Source organism: Lolium perenne, chromosome 5 (genome assembly GCF_019359855.2).
Source record: "Lolium perenne isolate Kyuss_39 chromosome 5, Kyuss_2.0, whole genome shotgun sequence".
In the NCBI taxonomy this organism is placed as follows: Eukaryota; Viridiplantae; Streptophyta; class Magnoliopsida; order Poales; family Poaceae; genus Lolium; species Lolium perenne.
This window is the reverse complement of record NC_067248.2, coordinates 6,346,919-6,362,523: the sequence shown is the minus strand read 5'-3', so window position 1 is coordinate 6,362,523 and position 15,605 is coordinate 6,346,919. Positions and strand designations below refer to the sequence as shown.

General features: G+C 45.5%; 1 protein-coding gene and 1 pseudogene across 1 annotated transcript; both read right to left on the bottom strand.

Annotated features, from left to right (window-relative positions):
• Positions 1-2,815: 2,815 nt before the first annotated feature.
• LOC127326340 (phospholipase A1-Igamma3, chloroplastic-like) lies at positions 2,816-3,663 on the bottom strand (annotated as a pseudogene).
• A 7,695-nt stretch (positions 3,664-11,358) lies between these two features.
• LOC127326320 (uncharacterized) lies at positions 11,359-15,201 on the bottom strand. The gene is made up of 14 exons (XM_071820654.1): positions 15,196-15,201; positions 14,951-15,085; positions 14,831-14,857; positions 14,375-14,623; positions 14,011-14,150; positions 13,562-13,692; positions 13,216-13,278; positions 13,067-13,129; positions 12,750-12,815; positions 12,538-12,657; positions 12,316-12,443; positions 11,955-12,230; positions 11,738-11,865; positions 11,359-11,446 (listed from the first exon to the last, which is right to left on the bottom strand). Exons 1-14 carry the CDS (start codon positions 15,199-15,201, stop codon positions 11,359-11,361), a joined length of 1,620 nt encoding a protein of 539 aa, XP_071676755.1.
• Between the last annotated feature and the right edge of the window lie 404 nt (positions 15,202-15,605).

Genomic DNA, 15,605 nt, shown 5'->3' with positions numbered 1-15,605 from the left:
CACGTCGGAACCGAATTTTTCTGGTCGATTTATGGATTCGGGATAAAAGTGGCGCATAATAGAGACTGAACTTGCTGCCTAGCCTGAAAATTTTTCTCAGGGGCCCGAAAAATTTCGCACTTGCCCTATTAATACAAACCGAATAACGGTTTACAGGCCTAAAACTAAACGGATTTCTCACCACTCCTCCAGCACCGCCGTCCGTACAACCGCCTAAAATTATGCAACCACGGCTAAGCTCGCGGCTGTAGGCGGGCGCGCAGCAGGCGGGCACGGCAGGTAATGGCGCGACGCGATGGCGGGCAGGCGCGCGGCGCGGTGGCATGCGAGCATGGCAGGTGGGCAAAAACAACATGGCAGCAAGCATGCGTGCTCGCATGAGCAGCGGCCAAGCAACGTCAGCTAGGAGCGGGCAAGCAACAGACACCATGTGCGCGACAGCAGGAGCGCAAATGAGCAGCAACGCGCAGCAGCATCAACCATGGCCGCGTCTGGCCGCGCCGCCCGAACCTGCGTCCCATCGGCTCCTCTCACTCTCGGCTCTTTTCTGTGCACGACCGTTCTTGCACGACCGTTCTTGCTTGACCCTCAAGCTCGTGGCTGCAGCCCAGGGGCGCGGGCGGGAAGACCTAGGCAACGGCGCAGACAGTTCTCACGAAGAAGATGACTTTTTGAATATTCGGTATTTTAGTTTTAGTTTATAAGTCTGTTCCGCGCCCGCGCGTCCGGATGGGTCCAACCGGACAAATTCGCGGCCCAACGCGGCGACGCACCGCAAATGCGGATGGCCGCGGCGTCCGGAACGACGCAAACCCGGCCCAAATCTGGGCTAGGTTTGCGCGGCCGCGGATGGCACGTGGCGTCCGGTCGCGTTCGGATGCTCGCCTGCTCGTCTCCATTGGGCCCATCTGTCGGTGACGGCGCGCGTCTTTAATAAATGTGGACTGGAGGGATCTGTCCCTGTCCAGTCCACTGCCCACTCCACTCGACGGTTCCGCACGCACGCGCAACCGCCGCCATGGCCCCGAAGAGACGCTTCGCTCCCGGAGCCAACGACGGCGAGGCGAGCAGCAGCCGCCGTCCGCCGCTGGCGCTGCGGGCCGGATGAAACCTCGGCGGTTTCCACATCGGAGAGGCCGCCCGCGGCGGCGCGGCATTGGCGCAACCCGCGCCGTTGCTGCTGCAGCCGAAGCCGGAGTCCCCGAAGAAGACCCCGACCTCCGCGCCGCTCCGGCGCTGTCGGCGGCGGTGGAGGAGGCGAAGCGGCCGCATCTCCAAGCGGCCATTCGCACCTCCGCGATGGAGGAGGAGGCCCGGCAAAGGTCGAGGACGCCGAGGCCCGGGCCTTCTTCGACCAGGTCCGCGCGGAGGAGGAGGCGGCGCGCGGCGGCAGAGGAGGCCAGTGCTCCGCCGCGAGGAGCAGATGCGGCAGGAGGCCGGGCGCCGCGCGGAGGAGGAGAGGCGCCGAAGGCTGTGCGCCTCGCTCGGCAGAGAGGGAGCAGCGCCTCAGGGAGGAGGCGCAGCTCCGGGCTGCTGCGGCGGAGCAGCGGGCGGCTCCGGACCCGCACTCCGCCTGGGAGGAGGCCCTGTGGTCTCCGTGGCCGGAGTCCCCGGCGCGGTCGAGCCACAACAGCGTCTCGCCGCTCGGGGACGTCGTCAACGCCGACGCCGACGACGCCCACAGGGACTAGGCGGCCACCGCGTCCTCGTCAAACCCTAATAGAGGGTTTTTTATATTTGTTTTAAATTTTAAAGCCCACATAGAGGGCTTCTTTTGGTAGTTAAATTTGCCCAAAATAGGGCTATGTACAAATTTGCCCAAAATAGGGCATATGCTTAATGAAATTTCGTTTAAATTTACATTTTTTATTTCTTTTCGATTTTCTTCATATTTGCGCTGCGTCCGTGCGTTGGGCGCAGCGTGCGACCCAAACAGACACACGGACGCGAGCCGCTGTCCGGGTGTTCGTGCGGCCACCCAAACGGTCCAAAATGGACGGCCCAGCGCGTCCGTTTGGGTCACCGCGTTGGACATGGCCTAACATAGGACTAAGTTATGCTCCGACAAAGTGATTAACCTATTCAAATACCATTGTTTGTTGCATCAATGCTTGTTAGTGTTTAACGACCTTCTCTTCAAGACCGTCGTACCCGTACTATGTCATTAATTCTAGAGGTAATTGCACCGCTCATACAATAACTTGTCTTTTCAGTGGAAAATCATACAAAAACTTGCAAAACGTGTTCCCGCGGTACAACAACTTGTATTTCAGGTGCAAATTCATACAAAACGCTAGGAGCCTGACACATGGTGTACCATGTTCGATCAGAAACTTTGCAACAAAGTCTGTAAAAAACAGAGTATTAGCAAATAGGTCCTCAGTTCCGTGAGGCCCCAGGGAAAGAAAAGTCGCGTCTTTTTTTTTGGCCGGCGGCGTGAACTCCCGCAGAGATGCCGGCCGCTGGCGCATCTCGTACCATACCATACATAGAAGAATCGAGCCAAATCAAGGCACCGTGAGCACCTGGGGTCTACAAACCACCAAGGCAGCAAACACACGCGAGTGAATCACTGCTATATTAAACCATGCCGCCATCGCGGATCGCTCTGCACTTCCAGCAACTCATCAACCCTGCCCGTGCCATCGAGCTGACATTTTTCGGTTGCAAGAAAGGAGGAGGCGATCTGTCGATCAATCGCAGTAAGGATGCCAGTGTTCTCATGTCCTCCGATGTGATCTTACTTCTTCCTGTACGGCATCCTCCTCTACGGCTCTACGTGCTCCTGCCCGTTCTGGCCTTCTATGTGCTCGCCTTAGTTCAGCTCCAAAAGTGGAAGCCAATCGTCAGCCATTGGCAGATCTTCGCGCTCCCGTTCTGGCAGATCCCACCGCATAGATAAATCATCACGCACGAGCCCCTTGTTCACCGCCGGCTCGCACCACGACTCCAGGAAGCGTTCCTCTTTGCGCAGCATTCCGCATCGCTTGTTCTTGAGCGCCACGTCACGCCGAGGCATGCCGTCCTGCCAGAACGCGCCGTCGGTGCCCTCATGGCCGTCCAGCAGGTGTAGGCGCAACTCTAGGTTGAGGATACCAAGCGCGTCGTAGGAGGGCTTAAGGAGTTGAGGTGTGCCGAATTGGAAACGTCGAGGACTACCCGTCGCCGACGTGCATCCTGCGGCCGGCCAGCGCACACAGCTTTCCCAGCACATCGGAGACCGGGGCGTCAAGCACAGCTCTGCGGGACGCTCGGCACCAATGTCACAGTGTCGTGCACAAGGCGTAGGACGCCGACGCCACGCCACGTGAGGCCGTCGCAGAAGGCCCTGTTGCCGACGCACGGGGCCGATAAGGTTACGGCGCGGACCAACACGTCCGGGTGTGCGGGCCGCGGCACCCCTGGTGGTGAGCAGGGCCAGCACGCCGCCGATGTTGCGCCCCGTGAAAGTGAACCGGACCTCCTCGTCGGGTGCCCTGAAGTGGTGAAGCAGCCGGTCGAGCTCGCCGGCAACCTGCTCGCGCGTGCTCCTCGCGTCGTACTTGTTCCTGCGTTCTTGGACACGCACATGGCGTGGAACCCCTTGACCACCATGGTGCCCTTGTCCCTTCCGTCGTCGGCGTCGCCAGTCTTCAGGTTCATGAGCCACTCCTCCACTGCCATCATGCAGCGCCACGCGACGACCACGTCTCGGTGCCCGACGCGCCCGAACAACCCGGTGGACGTGAGATGTCAAGGTACGAAACAGACACAGTCATATAGCTGTACTAGCTACATGGGGAACCCCTCAGAGAGACACATCTAGAACCTCATCTTCTCCTACGGCATGGCCTTTGAGTGGCGGCCGGTTCGCCATCAGCCGCGCCCTGACCGCACAACTGCCGTGACCGGGACGTGGTCGTCGCGTGGTGAACCTCATCCGATGCCGGTGCCCAAAGAAAGGATTTGGGGATATTCTCACCTAGATGAGCTGAGGTTTTTTTTGAAATTGAAATAAGCAGAGGAGGCTTTTTGCTAAATGTTTAAAGCTGGGCCCGTGCATTTTTCAATCATGGCAACGCCAAGTGTCAACCTCAGAGCGATTTTGTATGAATTTGCACATGCTATGCAACTTTGTGTACCACGGGAACGCACTTTGCAAGTTTTTGTATGATTTTGCACATAAAGAACAAGTTTTTGTATGGGTGGTGCAATTACCTCTTAATTCTATGATAACAACAGTGTTGTGGGCAAGCCGTCCCTCGTTGAAAGCCGGCGAAGCTATATGGCCTCACCAGAGCAAGTTCCTACCAACACTGACACTTCACTCAAGAGCGAGATCGTCCCCGCCAGACTAACAAGGAAGGCAGTAGACGACGAAGTCAAAAGTGAAGAAACGAGTTTCGCTCCACACAACTCTCAAGTCGCCTCACTCGTGACGGTCCACGAGGATGGGACAAGATCCCGGCCAGAAGATCGGGTCAACCCCCCATTACCAACATATCCTGAACGGTCCTGAATTCTTCATCGGCAACCCTGCACTGCATGGCCTCAAGGTGTTTGTCTCCGATCCTCCTCTTGCTAAACTAAAGGTCCAGTCGTCGAGTCCGCCAAAGAAAGGCCAAATAAGTTGTTTGGCAGGAAATGGTCCACACTCAGACATTTCTAATGAAGATGAAGAGAGTCTCTCGTCCTGACTGAAAAGGGGGAAGAATGGAATAAGCCCTGGTTCCAGCTCTGATCAACACCCTACTGGAACTTCTTCTGCATCTGTATCAAAATTCAAAGCACGTGGACCAATCACCCAGGGAGGTTGACAACACGACCAAGTGGGCAGCCTGGGGCAATATATTTGAAGAAGTTGAAAGATCAGGGATGCAGCACCCCACGCCATAAAGCTTCCGAAGAAGATTCCTAGGAGCAGCTTCCCCAAACAAATCCATGATGCAGTTGTTGGAAGATTGAAGGTGGGCAGTGCTTCCATAGAGCATTGAATCGCTCCTAACAAATATCCATGATGTTCCAGTAGATCCGCTAGGGCGGCCTTGGCAAGTAATTCAAGTACAATCAACTATTCGAGCAACATAAGGGTAATTATTTCAAGTACTCATTCAAAAAAAAATTGCAGATGAGTTGCCTTGCAAAATAATTAGATATTAGCAAAAACGTTCCTAATCGGGCGACCGATTGGGTCGCGCGGATCGGTCGCTCGCACTCTCGGCGCGCGCTTCTGCTAAGCTGCCTTTTCTCCCGCACATAGCTCACTTTCTTTAGTGGTTCCGCGCACGTCACTAGCTTGTACTGTTCGTGCAAGTCATGCATGCGAGCCTACACCATGGCTGCAGCAATAAGAGGCCAACACCACGCTAGCCTCCACCACAGCCTGAACAGCTACCTGACACAATGGCAGTACGGTGAGGTGAAAGCGATATCTCTCATGGATTAATTCTCCAGCCTCAGCTGATAACTTGTCGAAATTTGTTGCTAGCTATTGTTGTAAACGGCCAAAAGAAATATTAATATTGATTTTAATTATTGTTGTAAATTGCCAAAATATTTGTAGGTATTGATAATCATTGGCAATAGCTGAGCTATTTATTTTTATTGTAATCATTTGTATTTTTTTGTCGAAATAGTTAATAACTTTTGTTGTAAATGATCCTGCATCAAAAAATTGTTGCTTAACTTTTTTATTTGCTATAAAATTAGTGGTATTTTTGTTGTAACTATTTCTTACTTTTGTAGAAATTACTACTGATTTTTGTTGCAATCCATCCGCAGAAAAAATGTTGTTTAATCATTTTTTGTAACATTACTTTTTTTGAACTTGTGAAAATTTGTTGTAATGGTAATCTTTTTGTACGTCGAGTGAGCGATTTTGTTGTAAATATAATTGGAGGGGAATTATTCTTGATGTAATTGATGTTCATTATTGATTATTGTTGTAAACACCCAGTTATTTTTGGTTGAATTAGTTGTTTTTATTGTAGCAAATATAGCAGTGGTCTGTTGTAAAGATATTTTTTGGCACGGATTATTATTAGTGCTAATTTTATTGTTTTCTAGTGAAATTGTTGTCAACTATTGTTGTAAACACATAATATTTTGTTGAAATCCTATTGTTCTGAATCCCCAAGGGCAACACATGGTGGGCTCCACTCTGCTGACCAAGAAAAACACGCAAGCTCCATCTCCACCCGTACCTACCTAGGCCGCTTTCATGCAGCTGGTGCAGTACCCGACGCAGACGCAGCATAGCAGCAAAGAAATCAACCAGCCCACGTGCGGGGAGAGAGGAGAGCAATTTATTGATAAGCGTACGATTCTGATCGTACGGCACGGAAAGCAACCGATCTTTTGCCCCCTTGTTGGGCGACGGACGGACGCCTAGCACGGCCCTAGATATTAACACAGATGTAGTGTTCACGAAGAACCAAGTATTGATGACTCTATGGTAGGGTGCCCTCCCATGAATTTTCCCACTAAGAAATAATTTCTCCCATTTTTAAAAGGAGTTCCCCTAATGTTAGAATAGGAGGTGAATCCTATACACCGACCAGGTCGGTGCTTACCAAGCACCGCACACCCTGGTCGGGTATAGGGCCCGGCCCATTTTCGTTTTTTCATTTTATTTTAGTTTTCTGTTTATTCGTTTTCTTTCTTTTTTGTTTGTTTTTCTGTTTTCTTTTCTTTTCTTTTGTGTTTCTTTTCTTTTATTTTCAAATTCCGAAAAAAATAAATTAAAAAATTGTTTAAATTTTAAAAATGTTCAAATTTATAATTTGTCCAAATTTGAAAAATGTTCATGTAGTAACCCAAAATTTTAAGTTATTAATTAATTTAAGTTTAAACGTTAATTAGCTTCTAAATGTTTCATTTTAATCAATGTCTAAAGTTTATAAATCGGAGGTCAATAGGTTAGAACCTTACTTTTTCTGCAGTAGTACAGGGAGAGCCGCCCCTGTTGAGAGTCGTATCGAGAGCTCCGCTTCCTTTCCCCTTCTCCTTCACCGGCGTTGCCGGCCGGAGCGAGGACGGGGCTGTCAATACTAGTTGTAGTTGTAGGTCTAGTCTACGGTTTGTTGTTGTCTTCGGCCTTGTGCTGGTTTTGAGCTTCGTCCCGGCGTGCTCCGTCGGCGTTGGGGCAGGGCCTTTTCTTCCTCTAGCCTGCTATCCATGGAACCAGGTTGAGTGTTGAGGCATGTCGGCAGCACAATACCAACTAGGACATCTACGTGGAGATTTGCATGATAATTAGCCTGTCCGCTTTTGCCACGTGCATGAGACCGTCTATTTCACTGAAGAGGCAAGCGGCAGCTGCCTTTGCGGCTTGATATTTTGTCTCTGGTAGACGGTGCTCACAACTATAAATAGCTGAAGATTTTACACTGTACTGTGCTTCACTTCACACACGCACACACCTAACGTTCTTTGAGAAGAATAGACACAGAGAGGTTACGCTGAGAGGTGAAACACCTATGAGATACAGAAGGAGATGCTGCCAAAAGCATTCTTGACATCGACGTAGAGGAGAGAGTCTAGGGAGATGCTGCCGAAATAAAGATGAGAGTTGAGTAGTATTCTTGACATCGTAGAGGAGAGAGTTTGGCACGTAGACATGCATGACGATACCAGTATACCGTTCGGTTATATTTCTAAGTTTCTGCTGGAGAATATATATCATCAGATGTGATGATTCAGGCAAGCTGTTTTATACTCTCTCATCTATTTTGTAGAATACGTTTTGCAACTATGTGAAACACTCTGATGAAGTATTTGTGGATTAATACGCCGGTGTCGGTATGTGGTGATGGATCCGCTGGAGCCACCAATATGAGCCGGGTATTTAGCACGAGTATAGATTTTGGGAAGTGAACATCGGGAAGTGAATATACATGTTTTATTAAGAGAAAACTTGGTGCTACGAAGGTAAACATATTGTACCGGTCACAGTTCATGTATGGGACTGACTGAGTTCTCCGCTGGGGACGGCCCTGTTGTGGAACGTGTCGATGATAGATACGTAGGAGCAATCAACATCAGTATGTTCAGGTATCCGGGTTCTAGTGGGCAAAAGGGCTCTGCTCTTCTAGCGCCTGTGTGGTGCTAGTTGAGGCTGTCGATGTCGGAGTACCCCTCTGCAGAGTGTAAAAGTGTGAATTTCACCCCTATGATTCCCGGGTAGGGAAACTTACTTTCATGTGTGGCACCATGCATTTTTAAATTACCTAATTATATTAACCACCTTTTGTTTTTCGGAAAAGCATTTCTATTTTACGTTGTATATGATTGTGTATAACCGGTTTGCTGAGTATGACATGTCGTACTCATCAGCCCCCCTATGTTTTTTTAGACACAGATGACGTTAGCAGAAGACCTCGTCGTCGGAGGTTTAGGCGGAACTAGCGGGTGGGAAGCGAATTAGAGAACTTAGCTGTAATTCTTGTGTAAATGTAAAAGAAATGTATAATATGTTGTATGTGAGCTTCTCGAGATCCACTATGCTGGTTTTTTGCTCGCATTTTTAGCCTTGCGCGAGTATAAGCCTCTCGGTTTATAGGCGCGCGGCGGCTGTCTCGTCCAGGCCCGGTCTCGGGACGTGACAGTTAAAGTGGTATCAGAGCTCTAGGCTTAGGAAACGGTAAAATGGGTAGATCGTAGATTTTGCGACTAATATCCATGGGTAGTACTTTCTTATTTTGGTGCGAGTAATGAAAAAATAGATCCTTGTTGTTGTTTGATTTCTAAATTTGCTTTGACTAAATTTGTGTTGTCATAAGCATAGTTGTTTGGCGTGGGAAAAATAATACTTGCATGACTCCTTCTGTGAACTTGCATTATTTTTTGGTCATTGTATGATTGCCCAAAATGTTTGCTTATATTTTCTGTTGTACTGTTGTACTTATTAATTCGTAAGCTTAGTTCAAATCATGTTTTAAGCTTATACAAATAAATCGGTATAAGTTTGTTTGTTGAATTTCAGGGACGAAATTCTAATAAGGTAGGGAGGATGTAGTAACCCAAATTTTTAAGTTATTAATTAATTTGAGTTTAAACGTTAATTAGCTTCTAAATGTTTCATTTTAATCAATGTCTAAAGTTTATAAATCGGAGGTGAATAGGTTAGAACCTTACTTGTTTCTGCATGTCAACTTGTAGTAGTACAGACATTTGTACTACATGAGAAACGATCTAAGTGGAGCTTTGCCACATGCATGTCGATGGAGCTAATTAGCGTAATAGTGCCAAACCAGAATTAGCTTTGGAATTTTTATACGTACGGCCTTAATTGGAACCAGGTTGAGTGTTGAGGCATGTCGGCAGCACAATACCAACTAGGACATCTACGTGGAGATTTGCATGATAATTAGCCTGTCCGCTTTTGCCACGTGCATGAGACCGTCTATTTCACTGAAGAGGCAAGCGGCAGCTGCCTTTGCGGCTTGATATTTTGTCTGTGGTAGACGGTGCTCACAACTATTTTTTTTTTTTTGAGAACACGGTACAACGCAGACGCTCACAAACACGCACGTACAAACACCTCTATGAACGCACGCACGCACACCCTACCCCTATGAACCAGTGGGTGGGAAGCGAATTAGAGAACTTAGTTGTAATTCTTGTGTAAATGTAAAAGAAATGTATAATATGTTGTATGTGAGTTTCTCGAGATCCACTGTGCTGGTTTTTTGCTTGCATTTTTAGTCTTGCGCGAGTATAAGCCTCTCGGTTTATAGGCGCGCGGCGGCTGTCTCGTCCAAGCCCGGTCTCGGGGCGTGACAGTTCAAATTTAAAATTTGTTCAAATTTGAAAAATGTTCAAATTTGAAAATTGTTCAAATTAAAAAATTGTTCAAATTTGAAAATTGTTTAAACATAAAAATTATTCAGATTAAAAAAATGGTTCAAACTTAAAATTGTTCAAATTTAAAATTTGTTCAACTTTGAAAATTGTTCAAATTTAAAAAAAAAACGAAAAACTTAATAAAATTGTCAAATCAGAAATGCTCGATTTTAAAATTTAAAAGTTCAGATTTTGATAATTTTCAATTTTTAAAAATATTCAAATTTTAAAAAATTAACAGAAAGAAAAGAAACGAAAAAAGAAAAACGTTTACCTGATGCTGTTGGGCCGGGCCCAGCAAGCCACGTCGGACCAGCGGAACTGAAAACAGACGGTCAGGATCGTGGACCGGGCCAAACAACGACCCGGGAGGTGTGCGGCTCCTCGCTCGCCACCGACCAGGTCGGTGTAAAGCAACCCCCAGAATAGGACCCATTTTTAATCAGAGATATCCGAAGGATTCCCGCACTCCTTTCTTGGACCTCATACAGGCCCATACATGTATCTCAGTTTTACAGCCTATCTAAGCGCACAGCCATGTCTGTCTTTTGTCCTTACCAGCCGAACACAGACTAGACAGATTCTGGAGTATGGAGACTTGAGACGGCTATGGCGCACACTCGTGGATTCTGTGGATGTCTTCTTAATATATTCACAAAATCATACCTATAGAAGTACAAAACACGAAAGTGTATTTGACAACCAGACATTGATCTAGCAACAAGCCTATACATAAATATACTACTCCGTATCTTGATTGACAAACCAACTTCCATATGAAACTAAAATATGCAATATAAACATACGTATATAGCAGTACGGTCTGGTATCTTCCACCCCCACAAAATCTCACACTTAGGAGAACAGATGGTTACGATAATCACGTCCATATAGGCCGGGGTAGGTCCTGGTCATCTACACCTTCCCCCATATAGATGTGCCATATCGGATAGCACCAAAAGGGCTTAGGAACAGGCCATCTGTTAACAAGTTGGAAGCAAAAATAAGATGTTGAATACTACTACTACCTCCATTCCAATGAATAAGGGCTATATTATTTTCAGAAAGTCAAGCTAAGTAAAATTTGACCAAACTTTTAGAAAAAACTATCAACAACCATAATCTTATATAGATATCATATGAAAATAAGATGTGCCATATCGGATAGCACCAAAAAGGCTTAGGCACAGGCCATCTGTTAACAAGTTAGAAGCAAAAATAAGATGTTTAATAACACTACCTCCGTTCCGAAATGTAAGCCTTTTTAAAAAGGCTTACATTTCGGAACGGAGGTAATAGCATTTAAACATACATATGAAATACTACCTCCGTCCCAAGGAATAAGGCGCACGCGTATTTCAAGACGAACTTTGACCATAAAAATTGAGCAACAAAATCTTGATTATATTGTATGTAATTAGTATTGTTAGATTCGTATTGAAAAGCACTTTCTAATGATGCTAATTTCATACAAATAATCTTTATATATTTGAAGTAATTCTTGGTCAAACGAAAAGCACGTAAAGCGAGGGCGCCTTATTCCTTGAATCGGAGGTAGTATGTATCACTGAAGGAGTAATACCTGTTTGGGTTATGATCGTTGATCAAATCAGTAGCGCCAGACCTGCAGAAAGAACATAATTTCTTTAATTTCAAAAGGCTTGAACAATAAATATCATGAAAAGATCAAAAGCATGCACAAAAGTTCATATGTCTAAATTCTGATTTTAGGTTGTAATGACCCAAAATTCATTTACAGGAACACTAAGAAGATCACAAAATTCATTTAGAGTGACTAAAAATATGACAAAATTCTAGTGAAGGCAAATGCTTCCCTCCAGCTTGAATACTATGGTGCAGAAAAAAGCAGTTGCAAACCATAAAAAAATCTACATGGATAAAGAAATTAACATACTTTGCATCGAAACTCCTCAAGACTTCGAGCACTACATTTCTGGGAAGGTACGGAGTTTCTTCCAAGCCGTAGAAGTCCATGCCAATAAAATTCCCATCAAAATCAATAAGAGGCCCTCCAATCCCAGCCTAGCACAAAAACAAAAGTAGCAAGTAAAGAAAGATGATATTTACAAACCGTAACTGATTCAGGATGTACAAATTAACGCATCTAGCACCTTTGTGATTTTGCAAGTGGACATCTTAAGCTCTTTGCAATCGAGTTCACTTGGCTTGTCAATCAAAGTGCCACCTGTGGCTATTAAATTGCCTGATTCGTAGACGCGCCCTACAGCTGCTACTTCCCCATGAGGTTCAGTTTGCAACTGATCATAGATTTGCGCTGTCTGAGTACAGTGAGAACCCACAATGGTAATGATGGCGATGTTGTAACATAAATCCTGATATTGCAACGTGCCTGTGGCATGTTCATTATCTGGAAGACACACTTCAATCTGATACGATAAAGCTAGTGAGATTGACCAACTGTGTCATAATAAACTAGTATATTACAGGTTAACTATTATTAGCAGTACCTACCTTCAAGTTGTCAGCAACCTTATCTTCATCATCAGAATTTCTAACCAAACTTGCCGAGGTCAGAACTCTTGTGGTTAACTCATTGCAGTCTATAAATATGCCTGTGCAAGCAAAAAACCTTTTATCACCTACAAAAGGAATAATTGAGATTACTGTAGTTAGTAATGGCACATGAAAAAGAATAAAGGGCGAAGAGTGATGAGCTTATTATATACTCAGTACCTCTGAATGAAGCCAGCGCGACAACACTTTGAGACAGATGCGAAGCAACTCGTTCTGTGAGTTTACTCCAGTTATCTTCGGCAAATTCCTCTTCAAAATTACAAAGCAAACGCATGCCACCTGGTTGCAGAATCAGGGTGCAGTAGTTAAGGTAGTGAACTGAAAGTGTGCAGTGAAATAGAGTAATCAGCACGAGAAAAGGAAAAACTCACCATCGTGCTTAACTGGGACAGGATAACCTCTGGACCTTAACTTATTCCTAGCAGCCTCCTTGGATACTGGTGAAACATGGTGGAGTGATTAACCACGCATATATATGTGTAACTATTACTCCCTCCGTTCCTTAAAAAGCTGCTCAGCTTTTTCTAGATTTGAATGTACAACACTATCTAGATACTGATGTATATAGACATATTAACTAAAATTGTCTATATACATCCGTATCTAGATAAAGTTGTATATTCAAATCTAGTAAAAGTTGAGCAGCTTTTTTTGAGACGGATGGAGTAGCAAGAAGGCAGAGACTTACCACCATCACCATCAGCTGGCCAACTAGGACCAGGGAATAAACGTTTCAAACGGTCTCCAGGTGCTGGTGCCACAACGTAAAGCAATTAATAACTATGTACTATAATGGAATACCAATGATAGTGACATTAGAAGTGGCATAGGTCCAACCTGATTGACCTTCTGGATCACAGTAATGACATGCAGACTGTTTCTTTTCCAGTGTTGAGCTGCCTAATATTGAAAAGACAGAGACAAAGAGGAGTAAGCAGAATTTAAACCACTAAAAAGTGCAATGAAGTACAGGACATGATTATATTATCACATTCCATATCCTTGAATTTAGTACTATTAATTAACATACTAACATCGAGTGATACTATCATAAAACTAGTTAAATCTGCACCACCACTGGCAAGGAAACTACAAATGTCGTTGTAAATTTACCATTATGGTGATGGTTATCCAGATAGTTCATAATTTAGCAGTACTTAAGGAGCGAGTGTGCACTTCTCACCTTCTAAGCCAGACATATGAGATGGGGACCATGCTTTCAACTTGATTGCTCTTCCTTTTAATCCAAACTTTTTCATGGGGAGCTCATACTGCGAGCCGATTTTACGTCTAAGATCAGCTGATCTAGCCCTCCTGCAGAATTTGGTTAACTCATAAGAGTAACTCCAGAAAAAGTAGACCATGCATCATACGTGCATATAAATACAAAACTGTGCAAACTGAAATGATAAAGAGGGACTGCAAAGACAAAAGGAGAAATTGGAATCAGACACTAAATGTGCTCTGCTGTGTACTGTGCCAATAATGAAAACAAGGAAAGCAAAATCATGGCATGACATCACAACAAGGCACAATTAAATTAGAATTCCTACTATTACAAATTTCCCTACATATGTGAAAGCCAACTTGAGACTATGTAGTTCGTAAGTGCAAAGAGTGCGGAGTACATACTTTTTGGTGCATGCTTTCTGAAACCTGGCCACGAATTCCAGAATTGTACTCCTTGGTATGAAAGTATTCCCTTCTTTAGAATAGCAGTTCAACCCAACAAAGTTCCCAAAAGAATCAACGAAGAGTCCTTCAGCTGCAGCCTAGAAAAGGAATAAAGTGATGCTCAGCCAAGCGTTAAAAACGGTGTTGTTGAACGAGGTTTGCATAATTGATGGAGAGTAACGTTTTGGTGTGACAAAATATGAATTTTGGTGCATATAATGGTAAATTGAGTCATCTATATCAATATTTATTTTCACTATGTACAGAAGTAAAAGAGAAATCAACAGGGCACCATAGAAATTTCACATGTTGAGACCACAACCTCTTCAGGATCAGCACTTGTTGGATCGCCAGCCAACATCGTAGCTGTAGTCATTAATTCTCCTGAGATGAAGCAGCGCCGAAGAGAGACTAGTTGACTGTGAGACTCAAACTGTTGCTGATGATCTAGACACGCGGCACGAAGAACAACACCTTTTGGCAACACACTGACAACAGAAAGATTGTTTTTTACGTCGTGGAAAATCGGAATTCCATTGACAACTGAATCATTTGGAAGGCGCACTTTAGTCTGGTGATGAAGCGACAGAACATGTATAATAGAGGTTAGCAGAATGATTACCGTTAATCTTAAATAGGCAAGCAATAGATAATACGAAAATATTGGCAGTACCGACCTCCGTTCTGAAACTGATCTCTCTCTCATCATCCCTAGATCTAAACAAGCTCAATGAAGTCAGAAGACATGCTCTAGTTTTGGTGTGGTGAAATACTATGCCTGTGCACGCAGGATGTATGGAACCACCTGCACAAGAAATTAATTTTCAGTCACGGACTATATGCAGAGTGATTACATAAAAAAAACATGCAAAGTTAACTGATGTGCATAAGTAATCACCCTCATCAGACGAAGTGAGCGATACAACACTTTCAGCCCAGTTTGAAGCAACTTGCTCACTGACTCCTTGACCGGAATCGTTCGAGCTGCCGACTTCCTCTTCTTCTCCACAAGGGCTTGCCAGATGCAGATCTCCTGGTTCAGGGAGCATTGCACACAACACAAAGGCGGGTGCGGTTATAAAGCCGTACAAATCGTGCAATAAATTAGCAGGGAAGAAGTGGCAGAAACAATGGCTCGCTCACCTCCATCATCTGTGCCGATTTTTCGTTTCCTGCTCGCGGGAACACCTGTCTCGGGCAGCATCTTTGCAACCTAGCTAGGCGGAAAATAAACCCGTAGTATATATTTAGCCGATTGAATTGAACTGAAGAAGCGAGCTCGATCGAGAGACAGAGCGCGTGTGGACAGGACGGGATCAGGGACGAAACTAGGCATGGGGGAGCACATACGCGCGCATACTAGGGTGTCTAGATTTGTTGTTATGGTGGCTGATTGGGATCCCATCGTTGGGGAGGGGCAAAGCGGAACTAGGGTTACGAGCGGCGGGGAGGCAAGAGGTCTGCATTGTCGGAAGATCGATTCGTACCTGATGGCGGCGGCTGGAGGGATGGGAGGCGGCGACAACGTTTTCGTTTCCCGGTTTCCTTTCCGA